This window comes from Rattus norvegicus, chromosome 7 (assembly GCF_021556685.1).
Source record: "Rattus norvegicus strain SHRSP/BbbUtx chromosome 7, alternate assembly SHRSP_T2T, whole genome shotgun sequence".
NCBI classification, from domain to species: domain Eukaryota; kingdom Metazoa; phylum Chordata; class Mammalia; order Rodentia; family Muridae; genus Rattus; species Rattus norvegicus.
In genome coordinates this window covers 47284129-47303341 of record NC_141540.1, presented here as the reverse complement: position 1 = coordinate 47303341, position 19213 = coordinate 47284129, and the positions used below count along the sequence as shown (strand labels likewise).

At 37.7% G+C, this 19213-nt stretch overlaps 1 protein-coding gene and 1 long non-coding RNA gene across 2 annotated transcripts in view; one reads left to right on the top strand and one right to left on the bottom strand.

Annotated features, from left to right (window-relative positions):
- The first annotated feature begins 620 nt into the window (after window positions 1-620).
- Window positions 621-10116, top strand: Nts (neurotensin). The gene is given in 4 exon segments (NM_001102381.1): window positions 621-770; window positions 2829-2890; window positions 6406-6630; window positions 9756-10116. Coding segments are annotated over 4 exon segments (510 nt in total). The 5' UTR covers window positions 621-700; the 3' UTR covers window positions 9909-10116.
- A 179-nt stretch (window positions 10117-10295) lies between these two features.
- LOC100910482 (uncharacterized) overlaps window positions 10296-19213 on the bottom strand; it is a 43528-nt gene continuing 34610 nt past the window's right edge. The window contains exons 2-3 of the long non-coding RNA XR_015624613.1: window positions 16230-16423; window positions 10296-13149 (exon numbers count right to left, since the gene is read on the bottom strand). This is a non-coding gene — a long non-coding RNA (uncharacterized LOC100910482). The remainder of the gene's footprint in view (window positions 13150-16229; window positions 16424-19213) is intronic.

Sequence of the window (19213 nt, the reverse complement as noted above, 5' to 3'; positions counted from 1 at the left end):
AGTAGGACATAATACTATTCATTAGATCTAATTTCCTTCCTTTTATCTGATATTTTTCCTTTACCTTGGATGTTTTGTTACCCTATTCCATTATTATATTCAATTTTCTTTTGTCTGTTCCCCTTCCTATTTTAGTACATGCTATAAAAAATTCTTTATGAGTTTTGAGACCACGAAACACGTGCTCAGAAGTTTGTGTTACCAGAAAATATACCCCAAGTCTTTGAGTCTTCCAAGCAGTGATATCTCTCTAGAACTTTTGCTTATATATTAGGAATAAAAAAAACCCCACATTTTTAAAAATCAAAATGACAAATGTCTGGGAGCACGATAGGGGATTAGAAATAAAAGGTACCGGGGTGCCTCTTCCTAGCTGTACACTGCAGTGCTTTTGAACAACTCTTTCCGTGAGTCAGAAACCCTGAGCAACAGCTGCAATTAGGGAAGATCGTCACTTTCAATCAAGGTTCATGGGTGGGGGATGAGATGAGGGACAAAGAGAAAGGAGGGGGGATGGAGATGAAGGCAGAGCACATCCTGTACAGTCATGACATCACCCTCCTGCTCACGTATATATAGGGCATGGCCAGAGCATCTCTCACAGTTCACTCACTTTCAAAGCCAGCTGAAGGCAAGAGGAAGCACCAAGAGAGCTCCTTCCGTGTCTGTGTGGACCTGCTTGTCAGAAGGCTGAGAGAAGATGATAGGAATGAACCTTCAGCTGGTGTGCCTGACTCTCCTGGCTTTCAGCTCCTGGAGTCTGTGCTCAGGTAAGCTCGCACCTCTCTGAAGTGAGTGATTTCTCTTACAGTCTGCTGCTACTCAGGTAAATGAATCCAGGAGGAATCTCTCTCTCTCTCTCTCTCTCTCTCTCTCTCTCTCTCTCTCTCTCTCTCTCTCTCGTATAAGAACTGAAACTATTATTTTTTTTCTTTTAAAAGTCTGTAAAGCAGGCAGTTCATGAGGTTTCAAGGAAAGGCAAACTATTTTCCTTTGGAATATAACTACTAGAGGGAAAAATCAATAAGAGTAATAAAACAAGGATGAAAACTAGAACAGAGGCAGAGCTTTTCAGCAGGCTCCCATGAAGAGATCTCATGCATGATTTTTTATTCTCATCTTTTCTCACTGCCTTAGCTGGTGGCTTCTCTCACTTACCTTTGTGATTTTCCTCAAGTTATTTTCAACTCTACATGTGTGTTAGAACATGTGAAATAAATACCAGTAAATAAAAGAGTGTTTCTAATGCAACAAAAAGTGTCCCAAGTCCTTTGAGAATGTATATTTTAAAGAATTTCATTCTGACAGTCGTGATGCTCATATAGCTGCTGCTTTTTTGAATGTAATCTAAGTTGGCACAAACTATAACCATAAAATTGGTATACTTCTATTTATGATAAATTTAGCTTTACAGTGTTCTGTATATAACAGTTAAGAAGAAGAAATGTATTGTTATCAGATGAATTACGTCTTCTTAAAAATAAAATAAATTTAAGACTAATATGAAATATTTTGATGATGGCAATGTATTTTAATTAATAATTGGAAATAATTGAACAAACACCTAACAGTGGAAAATCTTAAAGACAAATGAAGTAAAATCACTTAACTTATATTTGTGAATATTGTTCTTAATAACCAAGACTCTGAAGTGTTAGTTCAAACTAAGATTTTTTTAAATACAAAGATAGCTATCAGAAGTTATCAGACTGTGATATGTTTTGGATGATCTTATTAGTATAAGAGCCTGTAAATATTTTATAAGCCAATGGAGCTTTCCCATAACTATAATTTTATCAAGTAGTTACAGAAATATAGTTCTAATTATAGATTCTAAAATTAGCTTATTGATTAAAAACTGTATATTAGCTCTCGAAACCCATTTCTGTGACATAAACACATTCTTAACAGAGATTAACAAGATTAATTTTTAACATTCATTCTGAAAATCAAACAGCAAACAAATGGAGCAAAAGTGTCCCTGGAATAGCTCAGTTCTTACAGGTACTCAGGTGGGATCTTGTGTTTTAAAGACCACATAGTAAATAATGGGGCAATTTTAAGCTCTGCCTCCTTTATCACAGAAGGCTAATGGATATTAAATGCTCTACAATACCTTAGCGTTTCTAAGTTTTTGCTTCTCTAAACAAGACACATAAAAGAAATCTGGGAAAATGTGTTCTGACATTAATCAAGGATCTGTTTTCAGTAGATTTAGCATGTGTCGATGGGAGCTCTGCCTTTGCTTAAGCTTCTTCCTCACTGGCTCATGCAAAATTGAAAGCACACAATTCAAACCTCTTGTGTGATTCTTTCCAAGAGAATTTTACAAAATGACATTTGTAGTGAACTGAAGATCAGTATCATTTTCATTCTAAGACTACCAACAAGCAATTCACTGCGGGTTTGCCATGAAATAAAAAACAACACTCATATTCCTATTTTACTACGTTCTTTATTACATACATATTTTGTATGTGTGGGCTATTGCTGGTAAGAGTAACAAAGCACAGATCTTTTGATAAGGTCTACATTGTACAATATAATTAAATGTTTTACTGAGACCCAGTGAATAGACGATTCTAAATCGTAAGAACTTTGCTTAGCCAATTAAGATGGGCTCATTTTCTCAGAAGTGATTCTATTATTGTGGCTGTCAGCCTAAAATTAAGCTGTGATATGGTTTTCTCTGAATATCGCTTGGAAGAAATTATGTACAGAAGACAATAAGCTTCAAAGACGTTTAAAACAATTTGAAATATGGCGGTTACAATATGATTATGTGATCTGTGATTACATAGTAAGCATGTGGTTTTGATTTTATTCAGATTCAGAAGAAGATGTGAGAGCCCTGGAGGCAGATCTCCTGACAAATATGCATGCATCGAAGGTAACGTTTTTCTTCCTTTAACCCAAAGTAGAAGGATGTATGAATATCCTCTGTAAATTTCATATTATTTTCTAACGTCAATCAAAATATGTATAGTTACCTACCTCAAAGCTTTAAAGGTCTTTGGGAGACATTTCCCTTTCGAGAGATTTTTCTTTTTCTACTTCTAAGGAGTCACATGTGTTGGTATGAGAGACAAAACGTCTATAGGACTGTCAGCATATATTTTTCAATTTTAAGTAAACAGCCACAGATAATGGAATGAAGATATGTAATCATACTTAAAGTAAATGGTTTTCATCGTTATTACACTGGTATGATGAAAGGTATATGGCATGAAGTTAAATAAATAAGCGAAACCCAATTGTAGTTGTTATGTGTTCTGGTTGATTGTGGAAAATAAAATCCATTTCCGAAAAACACAGCAACATGGGAGGGAAATAAAGTGCAGAAGAAAGCTATGGACAGGCAAACATTAACCTTGACATGCAGTCCTAAAACCTTCATTTCTTATCTAGTCAATCTTAGTCAACAAGACCGACCTTGGCTTTTTTATTTTAAGTGCGAAACTTGGAGCTGAGAATCTATACATTTATGGTTCTCTCACAGGTCATTATAAACTCCACTTCCTATGAGAGGGTTTACATTTCTTTGCCCTTTCAGAAGCATTAGCAGCATATTTTTAATATTTCGCCAATGACTTCAGTAAAGTTCTATATTCTGAGCAAAATTCTGCAACCTGAGAGCACTTTTCCTAGTTACCAGTGTTTGCCTAGGAATAAAACAAACCGTGATGGGGTTGGGGATTTAGCTCAGCGGTAGAGCGCTTGCCTAGCGAGCGCAAGGCCCTGGGTTCGGTCCCCAGCTCCGAGAAAAAAAAAAAAAAAAAAAAAAAACCGTAAACCGTGAAGAGGTGTTAGCCCATATCACATTACATATGAAATCACTTTGAGTAGATGAGGGCTTTTTTGAGGTGAACCCCCCTCTTGGCACATAGGGAATTAAGCACAGTTCTAACAAGGCTGGGGTTTAACAATTGTGATGCAAAGTGATCAGGACAACTGCCCTAAACTCTGAAGCAATGTTCTAAATCTGCTCTTCCACACAAAGCGCTTTTGTAATTGAGTAACCATATCATAGGCAAAATAAATCTCTAGTACACAAGGGCGATTTAATTGTGTTTGATGCTAAACGGAAAGGAAAGATTCCCTCTGTGTGTGTTTGAGAGCACAGGATGTTGCCACGTTAGAACCAGTGAAGATGTGTGTTCTGCCTTGGTTCTTAAGTGACAGTCTGGGACAATCTAAGATCACATCAATTCAGTGATGGTTAAGATCTACTAAAAGCAATTGAATAATGTATTATTTTGTAAATATCGTATCAAAATAGCCTCTTTATAAGTCTGCTCGATGAATTTAGTTAATATTAATAAGAAATGTACTGTTATAATTATAAGCTTCTTTATTTAGTATTCGATCCGGTAACAGTGACTGCAGTCTTTTCATCTCCAAGGTAGGAAGATGGGTGTAACCCATTAATACTATCTTAGCTTAGCTATGAAGCCCTTGGTGTCTTACAATAGGTTTTGTTTTTGAAATTGTAAATGTACATGTTGACACATACATGCTCTAAATAATCCTGAAAACATGACAAAGTTTTGCAAGGTCTACCATTCTTAGAATATGGGAGAATATGGGTTCCCCTCTCTGACCAAGCAAAGGTAAGAAAAATAAATTCAGTATCTAAAATGATGTCATTTTTTTCCACAAAAAAAAAAAAAGAAGACAATTTTGTGCCATGGTGTGATTCAATCAGTCTAAAACAATCCAAGAGGAAGTACTTGCATTGCATTGACTCATTTCAACTTAGTTACCTAAGACACTTCTTCAACAAGAACATATGAGGTAGAAAACCACTGCAATTTGCTGCTAGGATAAAAATAAAAAGTGCATTTCATGTTTTTCTATAAAATTGTTTATCATTCATTTCTGTTATTCAACCATAATTTTTGTATGTTTATAGAACTATGTGAGAACTCTAAACATATGTCTACTTTAACCTAATGACTACATTTAAATTTTTAATGAGAATACTATTTGATTCTGTGCAAAGAAGTTCTGTTTTTAGGATAATGTGGTTTAGACATTGAAATATTATTGCTAAAAATATCAAGAAAAAAAGAAGCTCCAGCAAATTCAAATAGCATGAAAAAAAAAAGACAAACACAGGACAATTTGTTCGTTGTTCTCACAATACATTTTTTAAATTATCATCACTGGCATTGGAATATAGGGTCATGAAGAGTAGTCCTGGTTTAGCATGTTATTTTTGTAATCAAACAGAAATCCCGGTATATGCTAGTTCAGTGCAGGCTTTTGAATAAGTAACTAGAATACAGAATATGTTACAAACTCTCATGCTGATTCTCGTTAAGTTGTTGAAATTCTTCAATTAACCACCTGCTCAGTGTATCTGAGTTCAGTGAGTCACAGGTAGTGGGTTTTTACCATATCTCTTATGTCACATTTAATAAGGAAACACACTTGACAAGGCTTATGCCTTGTAAATCCTTTACTTAGACATTAAACTTTCCTCAAATGTATTATTAAATGTGTGCCTCCTTTGTAATTCTCTACTCCAGCTTTATTTCCTGGCAGGACAGGGGCCACGGCGACATTTTGACAGTTAGACAGAAATAGATGTGATGAAGTCAGTTGCCTTAACTTTTTGTCCTCCCCCTACTTTCAGTGTTCAAATGTGTCTAGGAAGCACATCATATTCTTCTTTTCCATTCTCTTCTCTCCTCTTCTCCACTCTCTTCTCTTCATCTCTGCTCTTCTTTTTCCTATTAATCTACATGTACATGCCATTGAGTATTTGCATGTAAAGTCTCAGGATATTTAATTAAAATTTTAACTTCCTTCCCTACTTTTGTAAGTGAAAGTAGAATTTCGATTTAAAATGGCAGATGTCTGTATATATACTTTATAAACACCACAAACAGAGCCAGACTCAGCAAGTTGCATTTACCTGCGTTTGTGCACACATGCACACACATACGTGTATGCTCCCAACAATAATAAACAAACGAAAAGAGGCCATGAACCTAAGAGTGTGGGAAGACTTGGAAGGGCTTTGAAGGAGGGAACCTCCGTGAGAATGGAGGAAGAGGAGCGAGGAAGTGACGTAGTTCCATTTCAGTTTAAAATATATTCAAGACGTAGTTGAGGGCAGAACCAGTGTTCTAAGGAACTAGTCTTAGGAAACACTGAAAGAGAAAATCTCTAAAGAACATGCAGTAGAAAGGATTAAAAGCCTTTTTGAAAACAGTGAATATCCTTGTACTCATAGATTTGAATATCTGTGAGTTAGGGGTATAATAAAAATGGTTCACCCATTCATAGTTGTATTGCGGATAGAAATTCAAACACCGATGGTTTGACACAAACAAAGCATGTTGCATATTCATCGTACAAACTGTCACTGCAATATCTTTTCGGTTTTTAAATTTTCAGGTCAGCAAAGGAAGTCCTCCCTCTTGGAAAATGACCTTGCTCAACGTTTGCAGCCTGATCAATAACCTGAACAGCGCAGCGGAGGAAGCGGGAGAAATGCGTGATGACGACCTTGTTGCGAAAAGGAAACTTCCCCTTGTCCTGGATGACTTTAGCTTGGAAGCGCTGCTGACCGTATTCCAACTCCAGAAGATCTGCCGCAGCCGGGCCTTTCAACACTGGGAGGTATGAGAGAACCCGAAGGAGGGCATGAGGATCGCTGCACTACTGGGCTCTCCTCCGTATTCAACCTATGCCCTAAGGAGATCTCAGTAGGGAGACTGACAAACACTAGAAAGTGATAAGCCCTGTTTTTGAATCAACGCCTCTTCTTTTAAATGATAAGAATTTGGTGGTTATTATTACAATTTTTATTTTTATTTTTTTATTGGATTTTTTATTTATTTACGTTTCAAATGTTATCTCGTTTCCCGGTTCCTGTCCATAAATCCCTTATCCCACCTCCCCTCTTCTGTGAGGGTGTTCTTCCACCCATCCACCCACTGCTTCCTACCTCCCCGCCCTGACACTCTCCTACACTGGGCAGGGGGGAGGGGTCCAGCCTTGGCAGGACCAAGGGCTTCTTCTCCCATTGGTGCCCAACAAGGACATCCTATGCTACATATGCAGCTGGAGCCATGGGTCTGTCCATGTGTAGTCTTCGGATGGTAGTTTAGTCCCTGAGAGCTCTGGTTGGTTGGTATTGTTGTTCTTATGGAGTTGCATATCTCTTCAGCTCCTTCAATCTTTTCTGTAACTCCTCCAATGGGACCCTGTTCTCAGTTCAATGGTTGGCTGCAAGCCTCTACTTCTGTATTTGTCATGCTCTGGTAGAGCCTCTCAGGAGACAACTATATCAGGTCCCTGTCAGCATGTACTTCTTGGCACTTCTTGGCAATATTGTCTGGGTTTGGTGGCTGTATGTATACAGACTGGAACAAAAATATTCATAGGAGGAAATTCGGAGACAATGTTTGGAGCAGAGACTGAAGGGAAAGCCATCCAGAGACTGCCCATTTAACACCTCTTTTTAACTTAAAAGTATCCTCCAAACATTTTGAGATTAACAAACCCTTCTCTCTTCACTGTTAAAAGAGTAATATGTCTTAAAGGAACATTTGAATGATATATGTAAACAGATGATATACTGAGACAGTTTTTTCTATATTGGTAATAGGGACATGCATTAAGAAATGTAAGGCTACTTCAACCGTTTTGCTAAAATCAAAAATCCTTTGTACTTATCTATAACAAGCACAATACAAAAGTTTGAAAGATCAAAGAGTTTTAGTTGCAACTCAGAGATTAGCAAGTGCACTTGAATAGTTTTTCTGCTTTTGTAATTGATTATTGGGCAAGTAAAATATTTCTTAATTTTTTTTCTTCTTTTTTTCTTTTTTATTCGGATCTGGGGACCGAACCCAGGGCCTTGTGCTTGCTAGGCAAGCGCTCTACCACTGAGCTAAATCCCCAACCCTGATCTTAATTTTTAAAATAATGTAATATGTCTCTGTGTGTGGGTGTGTGTTTGTGAATGTATGTTTGTATGTATGATAGGAATTAGATCTAATTTAAAAACCTACTTCTTTACTGATGAAATAAGCAAGTAAGAAATCATTAAAGGAATAGCTTTAAATATTAGATGTATAGTTAGAATATTTATTTATATTTTGGGTTTTTTTGTTTTGTTTTGTTTTGGTTTTTGGTTTTTTTGAGACAAGGTCTTGTAGCTTTGTTGTCCTGGCTGGCCTAAGACATACCGTGTATCCCAGAGTGGTCTCAAACTTGTAACAATGCTTTTGCCCTTGCCTCTCAGGTTCTAATATCACACGTGTGCACTATTGTATCTGGTTGGCCTATCTTTAAAGGGGGAAAACTGAAATTTTTAGTAATATGATTTATCAAAGTAACATTCTCGATCGGCACTTTAATTTTTATTGTCTTGATGGATATGTCACTAAAAATTTCACTGAAAATTAGAGCTTTGGGGAGAAGTATCAAAATTTGATTCGAAAGAAGAAAAGAAATGAGGAAGATAACTGAATTGTTCCTAAAATGAAACATGGGACGCTACTCCACTTTTCCAACTGGAAAAGCAATATTTTTCGGATCAAGTTCTGAGAGGCTTGCTTCATGCTTTACACTGTGGTCTTCTAGCAACATTGCAGGTCCGATGGCGCCCCTCCCTCTTAATGTAACAAGCCTGTGAGAGGCTGCCACAGAGATACCCTGTGGAAGGAGAAAAATGCCAGCAGAACTGCTGCTGTTTATACTAGTCGGTAAACAAACTGATGTTTTCCAGATGAAAAGCCAAAAGGCTAGCTCAGATTTACTTGTCATACTCTTCAGCCTTTAATTTTAATTCCAGCTAAATGGTACAGTACTTAAAACACTATTTAGCTCAATAAAACACGAAAATTAAAATCTTAACAGAGGGAAATGTCAATTATGCCTTATTTATCCAGACAAGAAAGACCCCCTCAATAAACTAATTAGCAGATAAGTCAATTGGACATAAGACTAGATCTCTTGTTATTTTAACCATTGAATCATTTACAAATAAAATGGTGGTATCATTCTGAGCACAGTACAAGTAATTACAGACTATGGATTTTTAACAAAGAAAAAATTTCAAAACCTACATTGCCTGACAGTAGCTGTTTTTCCTTGCCTGAAACTGAATATCTGTGGGTTGAAATAAAATATTTGGTGATAGGATGTGGAAATATCAGTATTTGTTATTGTGCCCACAAAGTTTAGGACACAGAAATAACCTGAAGAAACCTTAGATATTTAACACAGTTTCCACATTTGTTGATCTCTACAACATCTGAGATACTTGAAACAGGCAATTCTTTCTTTGTTTAGGCAACTTACTACAATGACTTTCAAGTCATGTCAGTAATTGATACAGATAAACATAAAATCTTTTTAACCCTCTTATTCAAATGGCGTGGCAGATTCAAAACTACACGACTGTCATGTTTTTCATATTATTTTGGGTTCCCATCATGTATTCAAAATCTCAAAACTAATTTGATGTTGTCTCTGGTGTGGTTCCTCAGTTGGAAATTATGAATACGTTTCTGAAAAGAGGTAGGCTGGTGATCTGGGGAAGGACATATATAATACAGAAAGATTATAATCTCCTTCCTTGTCAGTCATTGATAAACATCTGTCAAGTGACAAAAAGAAAAAGTTTCTCTGATCTTACAGGTACATTGTGCCTAAAATCAATCAAGGAGGTTGTAGAAAAATATCTCAAATATATTTTACGCATCTAACTTGCTTTTGTGTTTTCTTGGTTTTAGATAATTCAGGAGGATATCCTCGATCATGGCAATGAGAAAACTGAGAAGGAAGAAGTGATAAAGAGAAAAATCCCTTATATTCTGAAACGGCAGCTCTATGAGAATAAACCCAGAAGGCCCTACATACTCAAGAGGGCCTCCTACTACTACTGAGAAGTTAATTCTTGACATGTGATTCTCATCCTTTACCTGTTATCTGGATACACATGATGCTTATCTAGATATATAATTATATGTGTGTATGAATGTATGCCAGAACTTGATTATTTTACCTTTTCCACAATTGTGCTTTCTTGGATGGGATTTTCCTGCATTCATGCAAGCTGGACACAATGTTTTCAAATAAAGGTAGATCTCGAGCATGATGTGTTCTGTATCATTGGGATAGATAATAATTTTATCATATGTAGAATGTTCTGTGATTTTGCAAGGTATGTAATGGGTCATATAAGCAGTCATGGCATTTAGCACTTTATGGGAAATTATAAGAGATTATAACAAAATTGAGCACACACAATTAACCCAAAGCAGAACAATGGCACCATTTTGATTATTTGATGGCTTTATTATTAACTGAACAAAATATACATGCTTTCCATAAACTGCTAGCTCATCTCTCAGTACAAAGGAAAGTTACTATCATATAAAGACCCATCTGGAAGACTTGTTAATGAAACATCATTCTTTATGCTGATCTCAGTGTATCTTTACGTGGATATTTTGCCTGTCAAATGAACTGATAGCTAATAAATGTCAACAATCATCATAATCTAATGCTTTATTGCAAATTTACTTATTCTATCAGAATTCTTTTTAATTTCCTCTTTTATACTTTCAAGCTGTAATATACCTGCATTTTTAATATCACTTAAGGATTTATGATTGATTGATTTTTTTATTGGGAAGGCATACTTAAGCTAAATGCTGTGCATCTGATAATTCATCCTGACTATCTTTTAAAATCATAGTTATGGGGTTATAGGCATTTGCATCTTGTTATCTGTGACTCTCTAAATTACCTCCATTATGAGTCCAGAAAGATGTTCTCTTACAGAACTGCAGTCTATTCATTGTCATCCATGGAAGATGAATTCAGAGCCCATTCTAAAGTCATCGGTAACATGCTACATTTGATGAGATTATCTTTCTCCAAGCTTAATACATCTGAAAGAAGGGTTTGCAAGAACCTAACAGAATGCAGAGTTTTCATCTCTGATTTTTCACTACTACTTCTACTATGTCACCATCTTCAGAGAGTCCGTACATCTATTTTTTGCATAATATCTGTTTTGATTATTTGGGACGTTCCCATCATGAACCCCCATCACACTCACTTCACAGTCCTCCCACTCCTCTTGCCTATCCTTGTAACACTCCTCCACCCACCTTGTAGAAGAAATTATATATCTATCTAGTATAAAAGACACAGAATCCCAGTATTTATTTACAAGTCGTAAGCCTAGACTGGACAGGTTTTTAGCTGTTCTAACTTATATCCAGCCAGATGTCCCTTTTTACTCACTGTTTCTCCATTTGTTCATGGTCCATTTGTTATCCTGAGGGTTTCCTCCTTCTTTCCTTTCATTTCTCCTTCCTCTTAGTCTCTTCTGAGATCCCCTCACTCAATCCTCAAGTCATGCCTTTCTCTCCTTATTGCCCAATAACTGTCTAAAATTTTATTAACTAATTAACGTTAACTTGGGAAGCAGTGTTTACATAGTGTCACTAGGCTGTATGTGAGAATCTCTGTGTTGGGAGCAAACACATCTTAGAGACCAGTTTTTAGCATCTGAATACAAAGCTGCAGCGTGAACCTGTATATTTAAAAATGTCCAAAGAACCAACTAAGAGAGCAAAGCCTGTGTGGAGACTAAGAGTGTATTCTCAAATTCAGAACATCCAGAATTTACTCCATTTGCTTAGGAGCAAGCATGGACAACTGTAGGTCCCTTTTATTTCCTTAATTATAAAAAGGAATAAGAAGAGCACTGTTTGTGGAAGGGTGAAATGGTTTGATTATGTACATATTATAACATATTACATAACACATAGGAACATGGTGGAACACATTAAGAACACACTACATTCAACTGTTATTACTTGCAGTGGACCTAAGTTTTCCATGATAAAATTTCTTGATATATTATTATACTATCCTTAGTAGAGATCACAATTTTCTCCTAGTATACCTTCTCATTTATTTTACTAGCCACCAAAAGTCATATTTCATCAGCAAGTTTATCTTTAAAACTCAGTATTGTCTCCTGTTTTCAACAATTAACACTCTGTAATGTAGAGTGAAGAAGGGAGATGCATATTCTAACCACTTCCATACAATTATTCTGTTTATTTTTAAAACTACAGGTTATTTCAAATATAAGATAAAAACTCTGATGAAAATTATGAGACGTAAACACATGGAATGTATCTATCAAACTTAAGGAATTTAGAACTCATTACCAAGATGTCTGTCTTCCCAAACTTGAGTTACAAGCTCACTGTAATCTCCAAATCTCTCAGTGAGTTAATGATCATTCGCAAATTGAGTAGAGAATTTATATTTAAAGATTGAAGATTCAGACTAAGAAAAAGCCACCAAGCTAATTATCTTAGAATTCTGACACCATCCTATTTCAAGGCTTATCTTAATCCTATATTAACCAAGGGAGTGTAGTTCTGAGTAAAAATGTGGATTAATAAATCAGTTAAACAGCAGAATGCAGAGATGGAGCCATATAAAATTGATCATGTGATCTTAAGGAAATGGAAAAGGTAAGGAAAAATGTCTTCTCAGCAAATATGCTCTCAATAACAAGAGAGGCACATGGAGTTAAATCTAAGAAATCTTAAACACTTAAAACATACTGCAAGATAAATTATAGACCAAGATGTAAAACACAAAGCACTAACATTTGCCTCATTGGAGAAATCTAAATTTCTTTAGTTTGACAATAAGTATTTAGATACATTAACTAAGGATTAAAAATCCCAGTGGCATTCTTAACATAGAGATTTAAAGATCTTTATATCCATACGGAAGCAGAGAAGTAATAGCTGGTCTTGTACAACAATCCATTCAAAATTAATCAAGTACTTGAGCATGTGACCTGAAACACTGAAACAGTTCGAGGAAAACAGGGCAGCCATGTGATGATACAGCCACAGGGGAAGACTTTCTGAATAGGAGCGGACAGCAACAACTTAGAAGGCACTGGTAAGAAGGGACGCTGGAGACTGCATACAGTCAAAGTTTGTGTTCAGCAAAGCACTGTGTCACATGCCTGAAATCCCAGCATTTAGGGAATGGAGACAAAGAAATATGGAGTTCATGGTCATTCTAGATTTCTAGATGGATAAGGCATTTGAAATCAGCTTGTGCTGCAGAAGCCAGGCTCTGTAACAGAACAAAACAAAACAAAGCAAAACACAGCACAGCACATTAAAGGGAGCAGATGAAAAAAAATAACATTTCTCAACTAACAAGAGAAAGTCTTTTCTAATCAAACTTACAATAGGGACGCAATACTTAGAATATATAAGATAATAGATAGCAAAACCTTTAGTAATACACACACACACACATTCACACACACACGCACATACACACACACATTCACACACACACACACAAACCAACAAGAAAAAAAGGCATACAATCAATGAGTGAGTAAGTAAATGGAATCAATACTTTAAAAATTAAGTACAAATGACCAACTCTTGAAAAAAATAAAGTTCAGCTTCTTTAATCAGGAAAATGACTTGGAATCTTGTATGCTGTGGATCTGTTTCTCTGAGCCAGAAGCTCCAGTATTTTTTTTCCTGTTCTGCCCATATACCTCCTGTGGTCCTACAGGGCGTTTTTTTCATGGGTGGCAGTAGGGGCAAGAAGAGACAGGGTTATATTTTCCCAACTTTAGTGAGGAGAACAGAAGACAGAAACTGCCCATGTAAGAGGAAGACTCCAGAGCAGTAGGGAGTGTCCTCCTTGGAGTCTTGGATTGCTGAAGAGAATTCTGTGTCCTGGTTCCCTTTTATCTCTTCTCTTAAATGAGCACCTACCTGGAGGTGACTAGGACACACTAGGACACACTGGAATGTGACTGAGACTGAGAGACAGCATTTGGATTCCCCAAGGATGTGCCAACTGGAGTTGTTATCAGGGAAATCTGAGTTCCTCTTGGGGTCACCTCATGCTACTGTGGAAACTGGGTTCTCATTTTAGTCTCACTAATCAAAGAACATTAGAATGGACTCAAAATGAAGCTTGAGGTCAGTATTATTAGCGATTAAGAGAAAAATCAATTAGGCAAGCTTTAAACCCTGGCAGAAGCCTGCTGGAGGGAGTTGGAAAACCCATTGGAAGAAAGCCCCAGTTTTGAATGGAAGGTTAGCAAGGATTATTGATGGTAACATGGGCTGTGAAGCTTCAGGGAACCTGTGAAAAAATCCAAGGGCATCAATGAAAGCATTCAGGTTTTGGCCAACATAAAAGAAAAGAAAAGAATAAAGAAAAGAAAGAAAGGAAGAAAGAAAGGGAATGTTCGCCTTCTGAGTATCACTCAGAAAGGCCTGCAGTCAACAAGGCAGAGCCACCACAGTACTGAAGGGGCGGGGGAGCAAGTTGTTGGCAAGGAAAAGCTCAAAATCTCTCTTTTTTCATGATAACATTTTTATTTATTATTTGGTAATTTCATATCATGCACCTCATGTAGTCACACTCACCTCTCAGCCACACTACCTCAGTGACCTCTTCCCTCTCCCTTCCAAATAAATAAAGAAATAAAGAAGTTAATTAATAAAAGAAGAAAAGGAAACGGTTTTTCATCCAATTTGTGATCTCCATATACTTACTGGAGTGTGGTCAATCTCCCTGTGAACTTTTCTTTCTCCCAAAGAAAACTTAGTCTTTCAGGTAAGCAGATTTCTTTAGTGGGAAAGGGATAGGTGTTATCATCTATAACACAGATGCCATAAAGTCACATTATGGGACAAACCCTTCTGTGGGAGGTTAATTGGACAGGGGGTATACATGGTTTCTCTCTTGGAGAGGGTAGAGGGGAAAAGAGAGTGAGGAGAGGAGGAACTGGGAGGAATATATGTGACTCACTCATGGGGACAGTGGTTGTGTGTAGCATCTTGGCAGCTGGTGCTGCTGCTGACTTCCTGGGGCAGGTGGTGAGTGGAGATGCCTGATTACCAGTAATAGGTTCCTGGCCAGGTGATTAGTAGGTCAGCCAGATTAAATCTTAAAGGACGGAGATAATAGGATGAATATTTTTGGTAGCATAGAAATTCAGGTCCCTACCCAGGGTCAGGCTTAAAACTTAAGACCTTAACTTTTGAGCTAAAGGAACTAGATTTGTTGAAATGGACCTCAACAATGTACAGATAGCTCCACCTTTCTATGATAATTTAAATATTAAGGGCAAATTATAGTGCTTTATTTCAAACATTCCCTGGAAAACAAATACAAGGGTCTGAGTGTGGGATTTTTCCTCTACGTCCTTCCACCCTGCTAATATCTGTAGAGATACCTAGCAGCCGAGTGCTTCCCCGTTACTTAACTGTTTTTGCCATCCTTCCTAAATTGCACATTATCTTACTTCATTTCCTAGGTTCTACTACTGCTATGTATGTTTTCTCTGTCTGTCTGTCTGTCTGTCTGTCTGTCTGTCTGTCTGTCTGTCTGTCTCCCTCTCTCTGTGTCTGGCTGTCTGTCTCTCTCTGTCTGTCTTTCTCTGTCTGTCTGTCTCTGTGTCTTTGTCTGTCAGTCTTTCTGTCTCTCTGTCTCTGTCTCTGTCTCTGTCTCTGATTCTGTCTGTCTGTCTGTCTGTCTCTCTCTCTCTCTCTCTCTCTCTCTCTCTCAGACTGAGTAATAAAATATTTTTTTTCTAAAACTCATCATCTATGGTCCATGAATTTTATTCTGCAGATTGGAGAGACAAGACCCAAGAAGCCACAAACTAATGAAGTGAAGATGTTGTGTGCATGTGTGTATTGGGCCTAGTAGCTCAGAATTTCAGTGCTGACAATAAAACCAAACTGTCGATCAAACTACATGGTTTACTTGGTATCATGAACCTCATTAAACTATTTTTGGAGCTAGTATTGTGGGTTGCAGAGCCAATTTCATTTGTCGAAAAAGTAAAGCGTGTTATCATCATCTATGGCAAATTGTTCTCTTAGTCGTGTGTGTGTGTGTGTGTGTGTGTGTGTGTGTGTGTGTGTGTGTGTGTGTGTGGTGTTGCCCATAGTGGTGGGTCTATCTGATCATTTTCTTATCAGCTCTTTAACGTGGAATAGAAAATTATGGGAATTTCTTGATAGTATACTACTCATCCAGAAATACCTGAGGTATAATTTGCTGTCGAGCACTTTTGTTGGCATGCTATAGGCCTTCCTTTACTCAACTCCAATGCTAGTCCCAGATTCCAGCCTGTTCACAATGAAGGAACCTCTAATCTTCTAGCTTACCTTTAAGGACAATTGGTGTTGATTCTATTTCATTTTCAGACCTTCTGGATGAACATGTGAATCACATCAACTTGGCATCACACTCAACTGCTAGGGTTGGCATGAGGAACATAGCGACTGTCCATGTGTTAAAGGCTTGACCCTGGAGTTTCATCATCATGAGGCAATGGTAGCCTTGAAAAGGTGAGACTCTGCTGTAGGTAGAGTGGTAGGTTAGTTGTAAATAGGCTACTAGGCACATAAACATAAAGGGGACATGGGATGCTGAGGCACATTCATTTTTGCTTCTTGGAAAACACCATCAGTTTACTCTGAGACTTGTTCCCAACAAAGGCAATCTAGCATTGCCACTGACGAGAAGATCAAGGGAATAAGTCCACCTAACCTTGGACAGAAATATCTAGAAGTGTGATGGCAAAAGACACTGTCAATAGGATGATACAGCAGTCAACAGAATGTGCAAAGATCTTTACCAATCCTACATCTGATAGAGGGCTAACATGCAATATATACAAAGAACCCAAGAAGTTAGACTCCAGAGAATCAAATAACACTATTGAAAAATGGGGTACAGAGCCAAACAAAGAACTCTCAACTGAGGAATACAGACAGGCTGAGAAGCACCTAAAGAAATGTTCAACATCCTTAGTCATCAGGGAAATGCAAATCAAAACAACCCTGAGATTCCACCTCACACCAGTCAGAATGGCTAAGATCAAACACTTAGGTGACAACAGAGCTTGAGAGGATGAGGAGAAAGAGGAACACTCCTCCATTGTTGGTGGGACTGCAAGCTGCTATAAACACTCTGGTGGTTCCTCAGAAAACTGAACATAGTACTACCTGAGGACCCAGCTACCATTCCTGGGCATATACCAAAAAGATGCTCCAACATATAAGAAGGAAACATGATTCACTATGTTCATAGCAGCCTTATTTATAATAGCCAGAAGCTAGAAAGAACCCAGATGTCCTTCAACAGAAGAATGGATATAGAAAATGTGGTACATTTACACAATGGAGTACTATTCAGCTATTAAAAACAATGACATCATGAAATCCTTAGGCAAATGGATGGAACTAGAAAATATCCTGAGTGAGGTAACTCAGTCACAAAAGAACTCACATGGTATGTACTTACTGATAAGTGGCGATTAGCCCAAAAACTCGGAATACCCAACATACAATTCACAAAGCACAGAAAGCTCAAGAAGAAGGAAGATCAAGTTGTGGATGCTTCTGTCCTTAGAAGGGAGAACAAAATTCTCAAGGGAGGAAATACGGAGACAAAGTGTAGAGCAGAGACTGAAGGAAAGGCCATCCAGAGACTGTCCCACCTGGGGATCTATCCCACATACAGACACCAAAACCAGACACTATTGCAGATCCCAATATGTATGTGCTTACTGACAGAAACCTGATATAGTTGTCTCTTGAGAGGCTCTACCAGAGCCTGACAAATACAGAGGCAGATGCTCACAGCCAACCATTGAACTGAAAATGGGGTCTCCAATGCAGGAGTTAGAGAAAGGAATGAAGGAGTTGAAGGGGTTTGCAACCCCATAAGAAGAACAACAATATCAACCAACCAGACTCCCCCACCCCCACCCCCAGAGCTCTCAGGGACTAAACCATCAACCAAACATGGATGGACCCAGGTCTCTAGGCACATATTTAACAGAGGGTAGTCTTGTTGGAGATCAATGGGAGGAGAGGCCCTGTTTCTGAGAAGGCTCTATACCCCAGTGTAGTGGAATGTCAGGGTGGGGAGGTGGGAGGCAGTGGGTGGATTGGGGAGGGAAAGGGTATAGGATAGGGTTTTCCCAGAGGGGAAACTGGGCAAGGGGATAATATTTGAAATGTAAATAAAATATTCAATTAAAAAATCCTTTAATAGGTTAGTCATGTAAGCTCTTTTGAATACTAATGGAAAGTCACTATTATACCCCTTACACTGCTGCTGTCAGATTCTTCAACAAGGGAGTCAAAGGAAAGCCATTCTTCCCTAACTTTTCCCACATTTCAGAACACAGCTTATTTCCTAAGCAATGTACCTTTTTATCTTCAAAGCCCCCACACTGAAATGTCACCAAAATTCTAAATCTCTTTCATATTTTTATTCGTGTGAAATAACAACCTGGGAAATCATTTCACTTTTTGAGACTGAAAAGGTTAGTAACTACTCATTTCTATTGATTTGCATATGAAAACAAAACTGCTTTGTGTCTCACATAGAAAGAAACACAAGGATCTTTTAAAGAAAAGGCATTTCCTCCTCCAAAGTGCTCTACTTGGTATTACCAAAAGAAACATAAAATTATACTGTCTGATGCTTTAGCCATTTTTTTTTTGCTATTTGAGATATACAGCAATTAGAAGTGCAAACATTTCTTTCAAAATCTTAGCATTTTAGAAACATGTTAAGATAATTTTCTCCAATGTGATATACTTATTTGCTTTTGCCTTCCTGTTGAAATGTGCCTCGAAGGTAAACAAACTTGATTCTCCCAGGTCTTAGAACAATGCAAAGCACTTATAAAACCCACAGTTAACACTGAGTCAAAATCCTAAAGACATATTATTTCCTCTCCACTCCTACATCTCTGCATCCAGAAGCTCAGTTTGGAGCACAGTGAGGATTTCATCTTTTACCAGCCCTTTCTTTTTGACACCCCTAGGACAGCGATGTCCAACCAAAACCAAGACTCCTGCTAAACCAAAAAAATTAGTGTTTCTCAGTTTGTACTGGCTGGTTTTGTGTGTCACCTTCACACAAGCTGGAGTTACCCCAGAGAAAGGAATCTCCCTTGAGGAAATGCCTCCATGAGATTAAGCTTATAAGGCATTTTCTCAATTAGTGATCAATGAGGGGAGGACCCAGCCCGTTGTGGGTGGTGCCATCTCTGTGCTGATAGTCCTAAGTTCTATAAGAAAGCAAGCTGAATAAGCCAGGGGAAGCAACCCAGTAAGTAACATACCTCCAT